At 38.3% G+C, this 15,939-nt stretch overlaps 2 protein-coding genes across 2 annotated transcripts; one reads left to right on the top strand and one right to left on the bottom strand.

The window, feature by feature from the left end:
* The first annotated feature begins 3,921 nt into the window (after window positions 1-3,921).
* Window positions 3,922-4,988, top strand: LOC108196400 (probable glutathione S-transferase). The gene is made up of 2 exons (XM_017363666.2): window positions 3,922-4,355; window positions 4,436-4,988. Exons 1-2 carry the CDS (start codon window positions 4,038-4,040, stop codon window positions 4,781-4,783), a joined length of 666 nt encoding a protein of 221 aa, XP_017219155.1. The 5' UTR covers window positions 3,922-4,037; the 3' UTR covers window positions 4,784-4,988.
* Window positions 4,989-5,761: 773 nt separating this feature from the next.
* LOC108196399 (dihydrolipoyl dehydrogenase 1, chloroplastic) lies at window positions 5,762-15,289 on the bottom strand. The gene is made up of 15 exons (XM_017363665.2): window positions 14,973-15,289; window positions 12,841-12,987; window positions 11,851-11,985; window positions 11,601-11,718; window positions 9,976-10,100; window positions 9,539-9,664; window positions 9,387-9,467; window positions 9,143-9,205; window positions 8,987-9,061; window positions 8,823-8,901; window positions 8,639-8,739; window positions 7,626-7,739; window positions 6,647-6,760; window positions 6,285-6,356; window positions 5,762-6,117 (listed from the first exon to the last, which is right to left on the bottom strand). The coding sequence occupies exons 1-15, from the start codon at window positions 15,264-15,266 to the stop codon at window positions 6,067-6,069; spliced, it is 1,695 nt and encodes a 564-aa protein (XP_017219154.1). The 5' UTR covers window positions 15,267-15,289; the 3' UTR covers window positions 5,762-6,066.
* Between the last annotated feature and the right edge of the window lie 650 nt (window positions 15,290-15,939).

The raw sequence follows: 15,939 nt of genomic DNA on the forward strand, positions 1-15,939 counted from the left end.
AAAGGTGGTCTAAAGTCTGCTGATGAGCGTAAGCGGGTACGGGGGTGGTGACTGCTGAATATCAGGGGAGTGTGGCATTAAAACAGGCTGTTGGTGTGGAGGCGGGGAAGATGTATGTGCAAGCCGTGTAGTGTTGTCGCGAGTGTTTTAAGATAACATGAGGAGTCCGTCCTGGGTGTTTGGTGGTTTCTTTGGAGCTTTTGTTCGTGGTCGACGTGATGTGTTGCCGCTGAGTCATCGACGAAATCTTCCGGGTCGAAGCCCGCCGTGTGACAGTGTAGTAATTTTAAGGTTTGATTGATGTTGGCACGTGATGTTTAGTATCTCATACGTTTTGTATTTTTGTGTTTGAAGAACGTCAGAGTACTTTTGAACAAAACTTCGAAAGGCGAGAGGTGTATGAAGAAGGGGCAACTTTCGTGTAATTTGTGATTGGATTTGTGACTTATGTCTGAAATCGATAGCGGGTTCGAGGATCTCGACGAACAGAGCAGAACTGAACTGAACTTCCGTTGTCTGTTTGTTGTTTTGCGGGTGTTTTTTGTCGAATGATAGAGTGACTAACTAGCGGGTTTGTTGTCCCGGAGTGTCGTGTGTTTTTTGGTAATCACAGTGTTTGGTGTTGTCTCTGCTGTTAGCGGGTGTCCACATGGGTGGATGATGAGCTGGAGAGTGCGCTGGCTTCTATCCCGTCGAAAAAGACATTCTACTTTCGTGTAATTTGTGATTGGATTTGTGACTTATGTCTGAAATCGATAGCGGGTTCGAGGATCTCGACGAACAGAGCAGAACTGAACTGAACTTCCGTTGTCTGTTTGTTGTTTTGCGGGTGTTTTTTGTCGAATGATAGAGTGACTAACTAGCGGGTTTGTTGTCCCGGAGTGTCGTGTGTTTTTTGGTAATCACAGTGTTTGGTGTTGTCTTTGCTGTTAGCGGGTGTCCACATGGGTGGATGATGGGCTGGAGAGTGCGCTGGCTTCTATCCCGTCGAAAAAGATGGTTGTGGCTGAGTTTCGAGGTGGTGACGAGTATAAGCGTGGCGTTATAAAATCTCGTTTGGATGCGGTTGCAACACATCACCGTAGTAAAGATTTTGAAGAAGAATTGAAGGGCGTGGTGGATCAGGGTATTGCAAATTTTAGGAGTAGCACGGAATATGCTGAGGAGTTGAGACGGGGACGGGAAGTTGGGATAGCAGAATATCGGAAGAGTACGGCCTATAAAGAGGCTGCGGGTGCTGAAGCGGGGAAGGTGTCTATGTGAATATTGGAATGCCGGGGATTTTTGAGGGATGACTGACGGCGTCGAAAAAAAAATGGTTGTGGCTTTCTGTCCATGAATATTGGAATTTTTTGTGAAGTTTGCCCGTCAAAATCGTGGCGGGTTTGTCTCAGTTTTGTCGACCGCGGGAAATGATACGCAATCTGTGACTTCATGACTGATGATGCTCCGTTTATTATCATGGTGACCGTGTTACTAATTGTTGCGGGGGTTTCGAACATGTTTTCATCGCTTTGCGTTGATTGCGACTGTCTGAGTACATATTTTTGTCATAATTGTGTTGTAGCTGTCCTCTATTGTGATGAGTGTACTGTGTTGTGAGATGAATATTTTGCAGGCGTGTGGTCCTGTTTTTTGACTTGGCATTGAGGTGTGATGCGTATTTGTGTTGTCTGTATGTTTTGTTGTGATGAGTGTATTGTATTGTCAGATGAATATTTTGCAGGCGTGTGGTCCTATTTTTTGACTTGGCGTTGAGGTGTGATGCGTATTTGTGTTGTCTGTATGTTTTGTTGTGATGAGTGTATTGTGTTTTCAGATGAATATTTTGCAGGCGTGTGGTCCTGTTTTTTGACTTAGCGTTGAGGTGTGATGCGTATTTGTGTTGTCTGTATGTTTTGTTGTGATGAGTGTATTGTGTTTGTCTTAGACGGGTGGTGTGCTCCCTTGTCGTTGAGCGGCGGGTTGCGTACTCCCCGGTATGTCATTATGCATGATATTGAGAAGGAAACACTTTCTGTCGTGTGCCCATGTGTGCTGTCCATGTTGTCGTCATGTGCGTAGTGTCGTCCCCTTCTCCCGTTTGTCCAGGGGAGGAGGAGCTGTAAGGGCAGGCGGGTTCTACCGGATCGCGGGGATCATGACGTTCTTCTCGGTTGTGTTACCCGTTGACCTTGCTGTGACGGCTTTTGTCCCGTTGTGTTCAATGTTTGTTTGATATGAGATGTGTTCACTTTGAAAATGATGTTGTGGGTGTATCTACGGGGCTCTCGTTTGTTTGAGGACCTTCACGGCTTCCGCTTTCATGATGGATCGTGAGGCTGCGGAGTAAACCTAGGATAGTGTGTTCGGTCGTTTACTCATCAACTCGCATATGCATTACCCGCAATCGTACGGGTTCAGACCTCGTCTGAGGTGTATTGGAGCTTTAGTTTCGGTGACCACCTCCACTTTGTCAATGGCTCGTTTGAAACGTCTGAGGTAGCTCTCAAGATCTTCTTGATCACCCTGGCGGATGGATTCTAGATAAAAAGTGTGAATCTCATACGGCTTATCGGCGCGGAATTAGGCTAGGAATTTCTTCTTGGAGTCTTCCCCGTTATCGACAGTTCTTGCGGGGAGTCTACTAAACCATCGCTGGGCGTTTTCCTTAAGGCTTGTTCTTCTTACATTCTTCTTCATCTGTTCTGTGGTCGCGATGTTCTTCAGCTCGTCCCTTTCTTTCAGATCTTCTCTTTTCTTCATCGCAGTGCTTTCGGTTCGTTCTTCACATCTCGGCTCGGTGTTTGTCCCCTTTATGCCGGGAATGTGATGTGTTCTGCGAGGATACCGACCGAGAGAAGATGGTCCACTCCCTTTTGCTTCTCCTCCCGCTGTCTCGTCTGGTTGATGGCCTTCCTTTCCTTTTGAGTGAATTCTCTTCTGCGTCGGTGTTTCTGTTTTAGGTCTGCGACCATATGCCTTAGGTGTCTGGCCTGTCTTGGTGTGTGCCCTGTCAAAGTTATGCCCGGAGTTGTTTTCCGGTGAGGGGGTGACGTTGTGGCCGTCGCTTGGATAGTCTTCATGGTTTGATCTCTGCAGCTTGGAGCCTTCGTCTTGATGGACCTTCTTATCCCGGAAAGTATCCGTTGTGGGATGTTCGTCACCGTCTTCGATGCCTCGACCTACTATAATGTTTCGACAAAAGCTTCAAAACTGAAACTGTTGGGTTTTTCGATGTGGTTTTCTTCCGGCGATTTGTAACTCAGGGAAAAGGTCAGGGGAGGAACTTCCTCAAAATCCATCCCCTTCCTGGCGCGCCAAATGATAAGGCCATTTTTGTATCTCCCATGAGATAAGGCCATTTCTGTATCTCCCATGTGTCTCTTTGCTGTTCTTCTTCTTCTCGTCGTGTGGTGCACCTGCTAGGGTAGGGTTCCTGCAAAACAACGCTCGATCGATGGTGTTGTCCGATTCGCGCCTCCGGCGTGACAATCAGTCTTGGTTTTCTAAGAGAAGAGAATTAGACTAGAGATTAAGGCTTACCCCATTACTCTCTTGCTTCTCCTATTTATAACTGGTGAGATGAGTGCGGCTCCTGCATGGCATCACGTGATCTATGTCGTGCCACCCGGCTGAGAGGAGATGACGGGCATCCAAGGCTCGATGTCCGCCTCAAGACCTCGGACAGCGGGTTGCGGGATAGCGGGCTGCAGGATGGATCATGGGTGACGGAGTTGGCGGGTATTATCTGGTCTCCGGGGTGGATTAATATTATATTTAAGGAGGCCCCTATCACCCACAGAGACAGGTGTCACTGATTTAGACAGGTCCTTATCAGGTATAATGGAGTCTAAGCATTTGGATGAGATCACTCCTTAGGTCATTACACAAAGAATCTCCTAGTAATGGGCAAGTGGATATCTATTATATAGTCATACACAAATAATTATAAATTTATCAAACCTCTATATAAATAGCTCAATATCAATCAATTAGTAGACATCAAATACCAAAACAGATCTTTGGACAAGGTTAAAGACCCGATTTTTGTACTGATGGGTGATTCTGAAGTGAAGTTGCTTGGTTCATGGCCTAGCTTTTTTAGCAAAAGAGTTGAAATCGCGCTCAAGATGAAGGGAATTAGTTATGAATATTGTGCAGAAGATATATTCAACAAGAGCCCAGAGCTTCTCCGATACAATCCTGTTCATAAGAAAATTCCTGTGTTAGTACACAACGGGAAGCCAATCTGCGAGTCTCTGGTAATTCTTGAGTACATCGACGAGACCTGGAAGTCTGGACCTTCTCTGTTGCCGAAAGATCCTTATGACAGAGCCATGGCTCGTTTCTGGGCTAAATTCATCGATGATAAGGTAATATATATATTTGTAGTTTAATAAATTTTACTTATTTGATTAAAGCAAACTGACCATTCTTTTTTTGTGATTTTCAGTGTTTTCCTACTATGTGGTTTATCAGGATGAGCAAAAGCGAGGAGGAACGAGGGAAAGCCATTGAGGAAGCTAGGGATCAGTTATTGACACTTGAAAATCTGCTCAAAGGCAGCAAGTTCTTCAGCGGAGATGAGATTGGCTTAGTCGACATTGCTGCCAACTTCATAGCACGTTGGCTCGGAGTCATGGAAGAGTCGATGGGCTTAGAATTGGTCACGAAAGAGAAGTTCCCAAGATTATCTGAATGGATAGATGATTACCTTAAGAACACCATTATTCAGGAAACTCTGCCTACCAAAGAAGAATTACTAAACCGCTTCCGCAATATGTTTCAACGAACTCAATGATGCATTCCTGGTATTCTGTAATACCGTATCTGCAACAGCCAGCAAGTATGTTAGTAGTCTATGTTTCCGGTGTGTTGAAGTAATAGCTCTTTGTTATTGCTTACTAATAAGAATGTCAGTTATGAAGATGATGAATTCTATCAAGAATTTGTTGATGTATGATCTTAAAGCTTCAATAAGAGAGACGTGAGCTTCTTTAATACAAGCATGTCCACAAGGAAAATTTTGTGAATTTTAAGTTTCTGCTGAATCTCTGCTATCTGCCAAAGATCCTGATGCTATAGTCACTGCTCATCTTTGACTAAAATGTAAAGATAAGATAATAATATGCATCCTACTCAAATCAAGACAAACGTATAATTGCGACGTCTATGAAGTAACATTATTCTTGGTGGAATCGAATCGAGCGTTGATTATGGGATGTCACCCAAGAGGTCATCAGAAACAAATCCTTCAGACTGACTGTCTGAATTGAATAAATAATCTTTTTTTTTAATAACGGAAATTTCATTAAACTTCACACATCCGACATGAGTATCTCCAACACACACTGTGGAGGAGACGATAATTTAAATTCAATAAAGCTATTTAGCGTACAGGAAAGTCTAGCCAATACTCATGAGCCACCCTGTTTGCATGCTTCTTAACAAAACCCAACGAAACTAGTACTCTATCTTTAAGAATATCCCGACATTGGTCTACTAATATTCCTGCCTCCAATTGGTTTTGGATGTTTCCCTGGATTGCTTTCACGCTTAATAGAGAATCACTTTCGATTGTGATCTTATAGCCAGAGAAAGCAGAGGTCCATTTTCGAGCTTCCAAAATTCCCATTAGCTCAGCTTCCAGAACATCAACATTGTGCGAAAGGGGCCAACCACCAACGTTCCGAATCTAGTTATTGAGAATGAATAATCTAAATTTTGGCGATCGCATGGGATTAGTGATTCAAATTTTTACATAGTTATAGCTAATGAATAAAGAAACGAGAAACTATAACATTATAGAATAAGAAATATGTGCTCAACAGCCAAGGGAATACTGCTACTAAAACAAATTCAAGAGGTTGACACGGTCTTTACATCAGCATAGCAACTCCTCCACCTAAACCCGAAAATCGGCTACTCATGGTCCTTAATATTGCAGCAGCGTCCTAAATCTGAGTTTGCCAATATTGAGGTATGTAAGAGCTTGATCCTACACTGCGTTGAGTGTTGTCCTTTCTTATACTGACAGATTCACATCAAAGAGTCTACATTTACCCACTATGCTGAAGCTAAACTTTATACTGCAACAGGTTGTCTTGCGGAACTAGATGATACTTCATCGCTCAACTAATTATCATCACAAAAGTAAATATTATATATGTTAGAATGTCAGTTTGTTTTTTAGCCTATTAAAAGAATTAAATCTGGATAGGGAAGCAAAATTTGGGCAACAGATAATGTTTGGCCAACTCTCGGTGAATTAGCTTTAACACACACACACAGAGAGAAAATACCTTAGCTGACTTAAAGAGTTCATCAAGAACCTCAGACAATGTTGGATGAGCATGGACAGCATATTTTATGTCCTGTAACAGAAACGAAAATATAGGCAGGTTAACTTTAATGGAAATGCCAGCGAGAACATTTTTATCTACTCATCTGCACTTGTGTTATGTAAATGTAAAAGAGGTATCGAAGTTGGTATTCAATATTTGATGAAATTAGAAAGATGACTAAACTGTATACTCAGTATGCATAATCAGATCTCTATATCTACAGCTGAAGATGATTTAAGTCACCAGGTACCCATTCCGTTCATTTTAAGAACCAGAAGTATCTGGATTATGTACGCTTAGAATTTAGAAGAGCAAACAACCTGGATTCTAGTCCCCAGTGCTATTGCATTTGATGCTTCGTGAATGAGGTCAGCAGCGTGTAACCCAAATATATGAACTCCAAGAATTTCCCCATTGTCAGGCCTGTATATTAACTGCATATTATAGTGAATAGTCATTACTGATCACAGAGGTTGACAAACTATAAAGTTAATGACAATAGGAGTGTATCAACGAATCAACAGTTGTTGAAGTGCAGTTTACAAAGTAGATAAACATCAATATTTGGACCCAAAAAGTGTAAGACGGGATGACTAAATAAACTTTTGGTTCTTGGTATCTTCTACAAACTTAAACTTCGTATCAGAAAGGATTATTTTTTCCCCCTGCTGTTGGCACTTCACAGAGGATGTGATTCTACAACTATATCCAAAACAGTGTATCCATTAATGGGAAGGTCTAACAATGAGAAGCAAGGTGATGTGCAACATGACAACTATCTAGATACCTATTCTAAGGACAAGTCGTGGATCATTATAACAATATGTCAAAAAAGCGCTACATTTACTCGAGCATCATGCACACGACACTAACACAGTAAAAAGGAGCCCTAAATTTGTATATTCTTCGAGTAGGGTTAATATAAATAGCAGAGACTGTACTGTATCAACCATGGGTTTCCGTATGCTGGTTGCGAATACAGGTCCACATTGTGGCATGTCAATACTCATATAAAAGGCCAGCACTATTACCACTGCGTATCTACTTGTGAAAGTATGAATATAATATTTCCATTCTAGTACCACTTTACAAATACTGACACAAATGAACATAATGTGGGTAAAAAATCTTTTATCTGCTACTCAAGCACTGATATAAACATCGTTTGAACAAACTTTAAGGAAAGTTTAATTTTAATTAGTAATGATGGACTCCAAATGATAGAGGATTGGGATTGTACCCACTGCAATGTAATACAGCTAAATACAGCATCATGAACTAATGGAATGCGTTTCTAACCTTGGCAAGTCCTTCTGCTTCATTTTCTGCGAGGGCTTTTGTGTTGGCCTTGAAACTTGTTTTGGCAATACTTATGTTAAATCCCTCTTTCTCAGCCTTCTCCTTGGCTTGAGGCTGCAAAAGTATTTATGGTCATCACTTCATATAATCATCAGTAAAACTCTTATCTAGCAAGTACATGAAATAATCTGAAGGTAAGATGAAAACGCTGGTTAGAAAAACTGAGGCAACCATATAGTTTCGCTGACTATCCCTTTATTTTTAAAGAAAGCCTAGAGGAGACAGTGAGAGCCCAAAACCACCTTGCAAGAAGCTAAAATCAGAGAGACTAAAGACCAGCAAACTTTCCGATGATAACATAACCAAAGATCAACACGTCCAAAAAGCACTTATTTACAGGCCCGTAGCTATTTATACACAGAGCTTATTGTATGTGTTTCTACATAATGAATAATATATAAAAGTTGATATTCAAAGCTTTAGGTGCCCTTCTTTCCAAACCTATAAAGTTCTGGACCAAGAAAACAATGCACAATTTACTAAATTGACACAGAACTCAGCTCTCCCAGCAAAGCAGAGATGAATTTCATAATACTGAGGAAATGTAGACAATTAAAAAATATAAAAGACTTCCAATACAAACATGAAAAATACCACCAATAAAATTCTCGTATTTAAAATATATATTAAGAAAACTAAATATTATTTGAATTTTATGTGCAACAGTTTGGTTGATTAGTATTTTATGTAACTGTGATCACTTCGAATCTAAGCTAAGTTTTACAGGACAAAAAGCATTATGTAACTTTTTGTTCAGGATCCAAGGTCATCAGTGTCATACAAGGAAATGAAAGCAAATTATGTCTCAAACCTACATAGAAATCACAAGTTCACTTATGAATAATAGGTTCTTAATAATGCCAGACATAAATGTTAGTAGTAACAAATTAAATGTACCAAGTAGTAGTTGCTAAAAAGTGGGTAAAAAGAAACCCATAGGCTCAGCAGTTTACCTCTGTTAGTCCAACCATACTGATTTCTGGATGAGTGAAACAAGCTGCAGGGATGCTCAGATGGTTGAGCACATGATCTTTTCCGCTGACTTGTTCAACAACTAAATTGGAAGAGTGTTGCAACTATTATGGAGAATGGCATTACTAAATTCCGTTAGATCAAAGCTTATATATAAGAACATACCAGAAATTCCTTGAGCACTTGCTGCATGAGCCAGCATCAATTTACCATTTGCATCACCAATGCAATACACGTGAGGAACCTAACAAAAAAATATCCAGTGTTAGCAACAAGTAGGTTCAGCATTTAGCCTACACTAATATAATTTAAAATGAACTCCGACCAACCAAATTGCCCTTTTCATCAATTACTCGCATGCGCTCATCTACAGGAATAAAACCACGCTGTGTCGCTACATTGATCTGCAGGCCACCAATTATAAGAGAATCATACTCAAGTGCGACTTTTTGCATTCATGTACAAAGTAATTTTTAAAGACTTACATTTTCCAACCCAAGACCTTTGGTAAATGGAGCTCTCCCAGTTGCTATTAGTGCTGCATCAACCTATTGTAACAAAATAAACAAAATACTCAAAGTGAGAACTTAGGTCACTTAGGACAGCAAATGAATGCAAAGACACTAACAATAGCAGTTTTAACCCCCCATTTAACTTTGAAGGCATGCTGTAATATTGAAATTCAGAATCATCGTTAAGATTAGACTACTTTCAGAAAAGCAATATTACCTCAAGAGTATCTTTTGGCTCCTTTGACTTGGCATCAGTGAGCTCAATAATGACTGGATGACCATTCCTTGCTGGAGTAATCTATACAAAACACTGAAGACATAAATGTAGTGCTTTAACCATGCAAATAAAATGCAACAGCAGCAAATTACCTTGGTTGCAAAGACTCCAGTATGATAGTCGATTTTCCGTGGATTTATCAGAACACGTTGGGCTAACTTGCTTATTTCAGGATCAAAACCAGGCATAAGCTGATCTAAAGCTTCTATAAATGTGACCTGTCCAACATCACTACAATAAAATTTATGACTCTTAAGAAAAAAGATTTAGAAATACTATTAATTTTTTGTTGAGAACTGTAAAGAAGAAGGAAAACGTTCACCACTGAAATTAGTGCAAACTCTTGACAAGAAATATATCTAGTTTTGAACTTCAAATTGAAAATAGGTTTGAGGAAATCTTTATTCTTGTAACAAGGAATCGGAGGGCGTGCAAAACCATTCTTTATCTATAAAATCTTAACACTTAAGTGAAAAAAAAAAAATTCTTGGCATGCTGCATGATAACACATGATAAGAAAAAACACTACCTCGCTACCAAGTGCTGTATACACGTCGCTGAACTCTAGCCCGATGTAGCCACTTCCTACTATAGCTATCCATTCAGGAACGAACTCCAATTTAAGGGCATGATCACTAGTTATCACAGTCTTTCCTGTACGTTAAATTTTTGAGTATTAATCAAAACATAATGTTATAATTATCTATCAAATGTCAGCAAGAATAATTACAGGAAAATTAATGACTCGAGTACAAATATGATTATTACTGCCGTAGTAATAATGTATAATATAGGCAGTACATTTTACAATAGTTCTATAATGTCAGGACTGGCATATCACATACATTAGTATCAGTATTACTCCTCACTAGTAGTAGGCTGGGATATTGAGTAATAAATAGTCAGTATTAGGCAGGGGTGTTTATGTCTTTACAGAAGTAGTTACAAGTTCCTAGAGTCTATAAATAGATATAACAATTGTATTTTCTAGTATGCATCTTATATACAGAAAATGGAATTTATTCCACGACTTCTCTCTCTCTCTCCTCTAATTTGATTCTCGCTCTAAAACCTAACTTCTTCTGCAAGTTCTTCACTGAACTTTGCCATTTTCCCCTCTCTTCTGCTAATCTCTCTCTAATCTGTCTCTATCTCTGTTCTCAGCTACATTTAGCTGTTATCTCACTTAAAATAGCAGAAATTACATAAAAATACATAAAACTGCCTCAGGAATCATTGAATTCCTGACATATTAATAGAGGCTTAACCTCCTTGCAATACTTGCAGTAGAACTATTTTTAATATACATTCCGTTTCTGAGCTAATCTCTTTCTCTTATCTACTATCAATCCCCTTATTATTTTTCATGTTTTCAGACATTATCTGAGCATAGCAAAGACTTGTTCTTAAATCATAACTCATAAGTGCAAGATATCATATATCATTCGGGAGATGAAACAAAAATCTTTTTGGCAATTTTTTACCAATAAACTTGTTAGACTTGTAGGCCAAGTGTCTGGTAGCATCTGTATCTTAACATCATCATCTAATTCTAGTCATAGTTATTCATACTTCTGTTGTTACTATAGTCTTATCCAGCTACATTAAAAATTTAGTGTTAATTGATCTTACTGGAAGCAGGCCTAATTTATGGAGTGGACTGTCCGAAAGTCCAATATCGGTTTAAAGCCCATCCACATTTTAGGATGGATTGCTATATTGACACATCACGATCTTAGGAAGAATAAGGTCTAATATTGAAAGTCAGTATCTTGTAACTCTATTAGTACACTATTAGAAGACAGTGGTTTTTATTATGCTACCAGTTATAGGTTAAACCAATCTCTGCGCAAACCACGATACTTGAGTGTCTTTGGTGTACATGTGTTCTTAAGTTTCCCTTTTATTCATCTAAGGCGAGGTTAGGATTACTGCATTACATTACGAACATCTTCGGTGCTAAATGCTTATACTAGCAAAGCAGCATGTTAAAATATAAAACTGCATGCCTGATAATCTTTAAGTAATTTGAGAAGGGTGTTTCTCAACATATTTACTTCTTAAGCACATTTTTAAAACAAGATATGTATTTACTTTCAGAAAAATTGACATATTAGCATGGAGTTGGAAGCACTGGCAGAGAAGAGTAAGTACCATCAACTTCAATGCCTTTGGGGACAAAAGGAACAGAACCTGTAGCAATGATTATATCCTTTGCCGTTATCACATTGTCAGAAAGCCCAACTCCTCCAAATTTTACCTTCTGAGGGCCCTGTAATTGAATTTGATTTGTAAGAAGTAACTCACAGGTTTCTATAACCATAGCAACAGTCATTAAACCTTATGTAGTAACTTGTACTATTGACTGACTTGAAAATTAGATCCAAATGGCAATTGGACGTACCAAAATTGTGCCCACACCTGTCAATATGTCCACACCAAGAGCCTTCATCGAATTAGTCAGATTGTTACGAATTTTGGAGGCAAGATTGTTTGCATGATCTGCCACTCCTTGCCTATCATAACTAGCAGCAGAAACCTGTCATCATTTTACCATTTATGATAAAATTTAGGCAAAGGAAACAGTGACAAGTCAAATGGTATTGAACAATAAATGTCAATATTTAAGTATGTGGACATTATACTGATAAAGTATTGAGCCTTCATTTATTGTCAAGAGGCCTTATCTTATCCCAAAAAAAAAAAAAAAAGTTGTGATCTTATTAGATTTGTAGAAAACAGTTAAAATTTTCAATGAGATGTTGAATTTCATGATTTGTTATGAAGGTACCCTAGTCAGTAGCAGTCTCTGTTTGGAAGTGACAGGTTTCAGACAAATTAGAGTCTTGACCGGATGAAACCTCTAATATGGGTGTCTGGTAGTTAACAGATTAAAATAGCAGTTTAGGCTCAATAAGCTAATTTTGAAAAAGTTACTTAAAGGAGCTTTTTCAATTAGAGGATTGTGATGTATCTAGTTAAAATACAAAAAGCTAATTCAAATCCGCTAACTCAAATCCGCTAGTCAAATCAGCTATATCAATCCGATACGCTAACCACCAATTGCCAAACAGGGCCATAATACCCCTTACTATGGTCTATGAATTCGAGATAATTTCTTCAGCATTTCTCCCTCCATTCGGACTTTTGCAGAATTTTCTGTTCTTAATATTTTAAAGTGATATGTAAAGCCTTTAGTCATTTTACTCAAGGTTCTGTTGTAACATATATCTCTAGAGTCTGGAGTACTTAATTTGAACCAATTGGCTTGCAAATGAGGGCTTTGAAGTAAAATCTAAAGATCAAGCATGAACTTTCAGCTTAAGAACAATGTTGATGTTTTCATCTTTTCACACATGGGCAATTTAATAAAACTATACAGCTTTATTCAAACCTGCAAGCCTAACGCCTTGAGATGATGCTCATTCTGGAGTTCACGCATCCTTCCACTAACAGCGAGAAGAGCTTTAGAAGGAACACATCCTCGATTTACGCAAGTTCCCCCAATCACATCTCCCTCGATTATCGCAGTTCTCAAACCCTGCAAATAGTTATCACCCAATAAAGTTTCTAGTATATTCAATTTAGCAATTACTGTAAGATATACAAACGAACATCAAAGTTTAAGAACAAACATCTATCTATCAGCATAATACCAAGACCACAAAAAAAAAAAAAAAAAAAAAGGGATCTATACACTTGAACAAATTTACAAGAATCACCCTGCTATTTTCTTAAAATTGACAATACTTCCAAACAATTATTCTAAATACCACTCCAAATACCACAGCCAACCACACTCGACTTCAAAGCTTAAATTTGATTTTGTTTATTCTGATTCAAATTATACAGATATGTACACAAACATATATCGAAAAAAATTATTAAAGACAAAGTACACTATTCACCAATGCACTTAATGAAACAAAAGATTGTGTTAGAGCAATATATCTTGTTCTATCTTATATTATTGAACAAAAACAAAAAATCACCATTCCAGTGGTGCTCTATATCTTGTGTGAAGATATAGCAATGTTATAATTTGTTTTAAATACCTACGTTACCCGGACTCTTCAATTTTGCCCTCATACCCGTGTCCATCGGACACGACATTGGTGTGGGTAGGGGATCTGGGTCGGATCCTTCAATTGAAAAATGGACACTTCGATTTCCAGCAATATAGTTCAAAATGATTTACAAAGTCTCATCACAACTTTTTTTTAGCGAGGGATGCCTATAAATTACTATTTCCATGCTATTCTTTTGATTTATGCTATAAGTTTAGAATAAACAAGTAGTATATGTCTTTATATTATTAGAAGACCCTATTTACAAATTTTATAATATATAAAATGTAGGTATAAATATAATATTACATATGTAAAGGTCATACCCGTGTCCAATTTCAGATCCATATTCATGAATCCTAATTTTTAAGAAATCAAGGGTCTGACACTTGGATCTGCACCCGTGTCCGACACCCATACCTGAGTCCGGGTAACTTAGCTAAATACAGAACAAAAGATAGATGGAGCTAATATTGACACATCATTAAAAAGTGAAAATAGTGGGGTACTCAGTATAAAGTTAGGTAGAACAACTAAATTTGTATTTAAAATAGTGAGTGTACAAAATGGTTCTCCCTGTTTCATATTCTTCTGATTCAACTGTGCTGTGCAATTCTACTGTTAAAAATGGTATGGTGTCTGTTGATGTATGGCATAAAAGACTAGGCCATCCTTCTCTTTAAGTAGCCAAGCATATAAAAGGACTTGAGCATCATACTCAGTGTGATAAATTTCACTGTAAAGTGTGTCACTTAGCTAAACCGAGTAGGATTTCATTTCCTGTTAGTACTGCTAAAGCTGAGAATCCATCCTCTGTTATACATTGTGATTTGTGTGGACCGTATAGGCACCCTGCATATTCTACCTATCATGGTTTTGTAACCTCGGTTGATGATTGTACAAGGTGTACATGGACATACTTTTTTTTTGTCACATGTACATGGACATACTTGATTTCCAGCAAAACGCAAGTTGTGTCTATTTTGGTTTGGCGGAGGTCTCAAGTTCGACTCTCCGTCACCCTCAATATTCTCACAATTTAATATGGACACGAAGGAATTAATTGCCCAAAGATGGGCACACGTGATCCACTCTTCAATCCAAAAAATGATCCATTTAGGGCATTCCTCTAACACCTTAAGGTTTTAGATGGATTGGTTCTCAACAAAGGTGCTCGCAGAATAAGTTAAATTTGAAACAAGATATAGTCATATAGAACCGATTATCGGAGACATGTTTTTTATGCTAAATTATAGCAATATCTTCATCTATTTAGCACAACCATTCGACCTGCTCTTATCTATCAATAAAAAACGATCATCATTTCGAAACACGTAATCTATAACACTACTTTACGAGCTACTTGACATAATCAACTTGCACATAGAAATGCAATACTATTCTGCAAACACGTATAAACAAACATTTTGATATGAATTTATTAAGTTTCGATATAGACCTTCTCGACGGCGTGCAATGCAGCTCCGTGGCCGCCAACGCCAGCGCCAATAATGACGAGATCGTAATCAAACGACGTCGCAGGACTTCCATTGTCAGACAACGAAGCTGATATGCTCAGCTTGTTGTTTTCGGTACGTGTCGTGAAAATTCGGCGATAGTTGGATTGTTTGAGCGGAGATAAGCGTGGAGAGTGTCGCCGGAGAGCGGAGAAACGGAGCTCCGTTGAATACTTTTCCGATGAGTGGGGTAGTTTGGGCGGAGATGATGAGTGAGAGTGGAATGAGAGCAACATTTTTGAATATCCAGTAGGATATTATAAAGATAAGGAGTTTATATATTCTTTTACGAAAGATGGCCCATGCTATCATTATTTCACATGGTAATGGCCCAAACATCATATTTTATCAAATACACGCCTTTTTGGGAATTAGCGGACCGAATTAGATATTTTGACTAACGGATTGAAATAGATGTTTTGACTTGCGGATTGAATTAGTTGTTTTTCGTAAAACTGTTTGGTAAATAGCTGATTGATTAGCTTTTTATGACACAAACCAAAATTCTAACCCAAAAAACTCGTCAAAGTAGTTTTTTCAAAATTAATTTTTTGGGTTCAAACTTTTATTTCAATCCGCTAACTACTTTAGCAGATTTTAGTGGTCAAAACTCTTAACCACCACAAACCTCTAATTTTACTTCAAAACTCTAACTCAGTTTAATCTTCTCTTTCTGTATGTATATAATAAAAGAACATGAACATAAAAATGATGATACTTTTAATTCGTTATCAAATAATTGAGACATTTTAGTGAATATAATAAAAGACATTTTTATCCCTGTTTATGCTAACCGGGAGTCATTACTTCCCACTTCCCAAACATTCCCGCATTCTGTGACTGAAAATCTGTCACTTGATCGAGCCTTTTATTTGGTTTTTATAGATGCAATAATAAGTAAGACCGTAA

The sequence above is a fragment of the Daucus carota genome, chromosome 7 (genome assembly GCF_001625215.2).
Source record: "Daucus carota subsp. sativus chromosome 7, DH1 v3.0, whole genome shotgun sequence".
NCBI classification, from domain to species: Eukaryota; Viridiplantae; Streptophyta; class Magnoliopsida; order Apiales; family Apiaceae; genus Daucus; species Daucus carota.

What these genes read in the sequence shown, in the direction of transcription:
- LOC108196400 (XM_017363666.2), top strand. Translation starts at nt 4,038, where the DNA reads ATGGGTGATTCTGAAGTGAAGTTGCTTGGTTCATGGCCTAGCTTTTTT. An exon ending in CTAAATTCATCGATGATAAG is followed by an intron (nt 4,356 to 4,435) that starts GTAATATATATA and finishes TGTGATTTTCAG; the next exon opens with TGTTTTCCTACTATGTGGTT.
- LOC108196399 (XM_017363665.2), bottom strand. Translation starts at nt 15,266, where the DNA reads ATGTTGCTCTCATTCCACTCTCACTCATCATCTCCGCCCAAACTACCC. An exon ending in AAGCAGAAGGACTTGCCAAG is followed by an intron (nt 6,761 to 7,625) that starts GTTAGAAACGCA and finishes TATAATATGCAG; the next exon opens with TTAATATACAGGCCTGACAA. An exon ending in AACTCTTTAAGTCAGCTAAG is followed by an intron (nt 6,118 to 6,284) that starts GTATTTTCTCTC and finishes GATGATAATTAG; the next exon opens with TTGAGCGATGAAGTATCATC.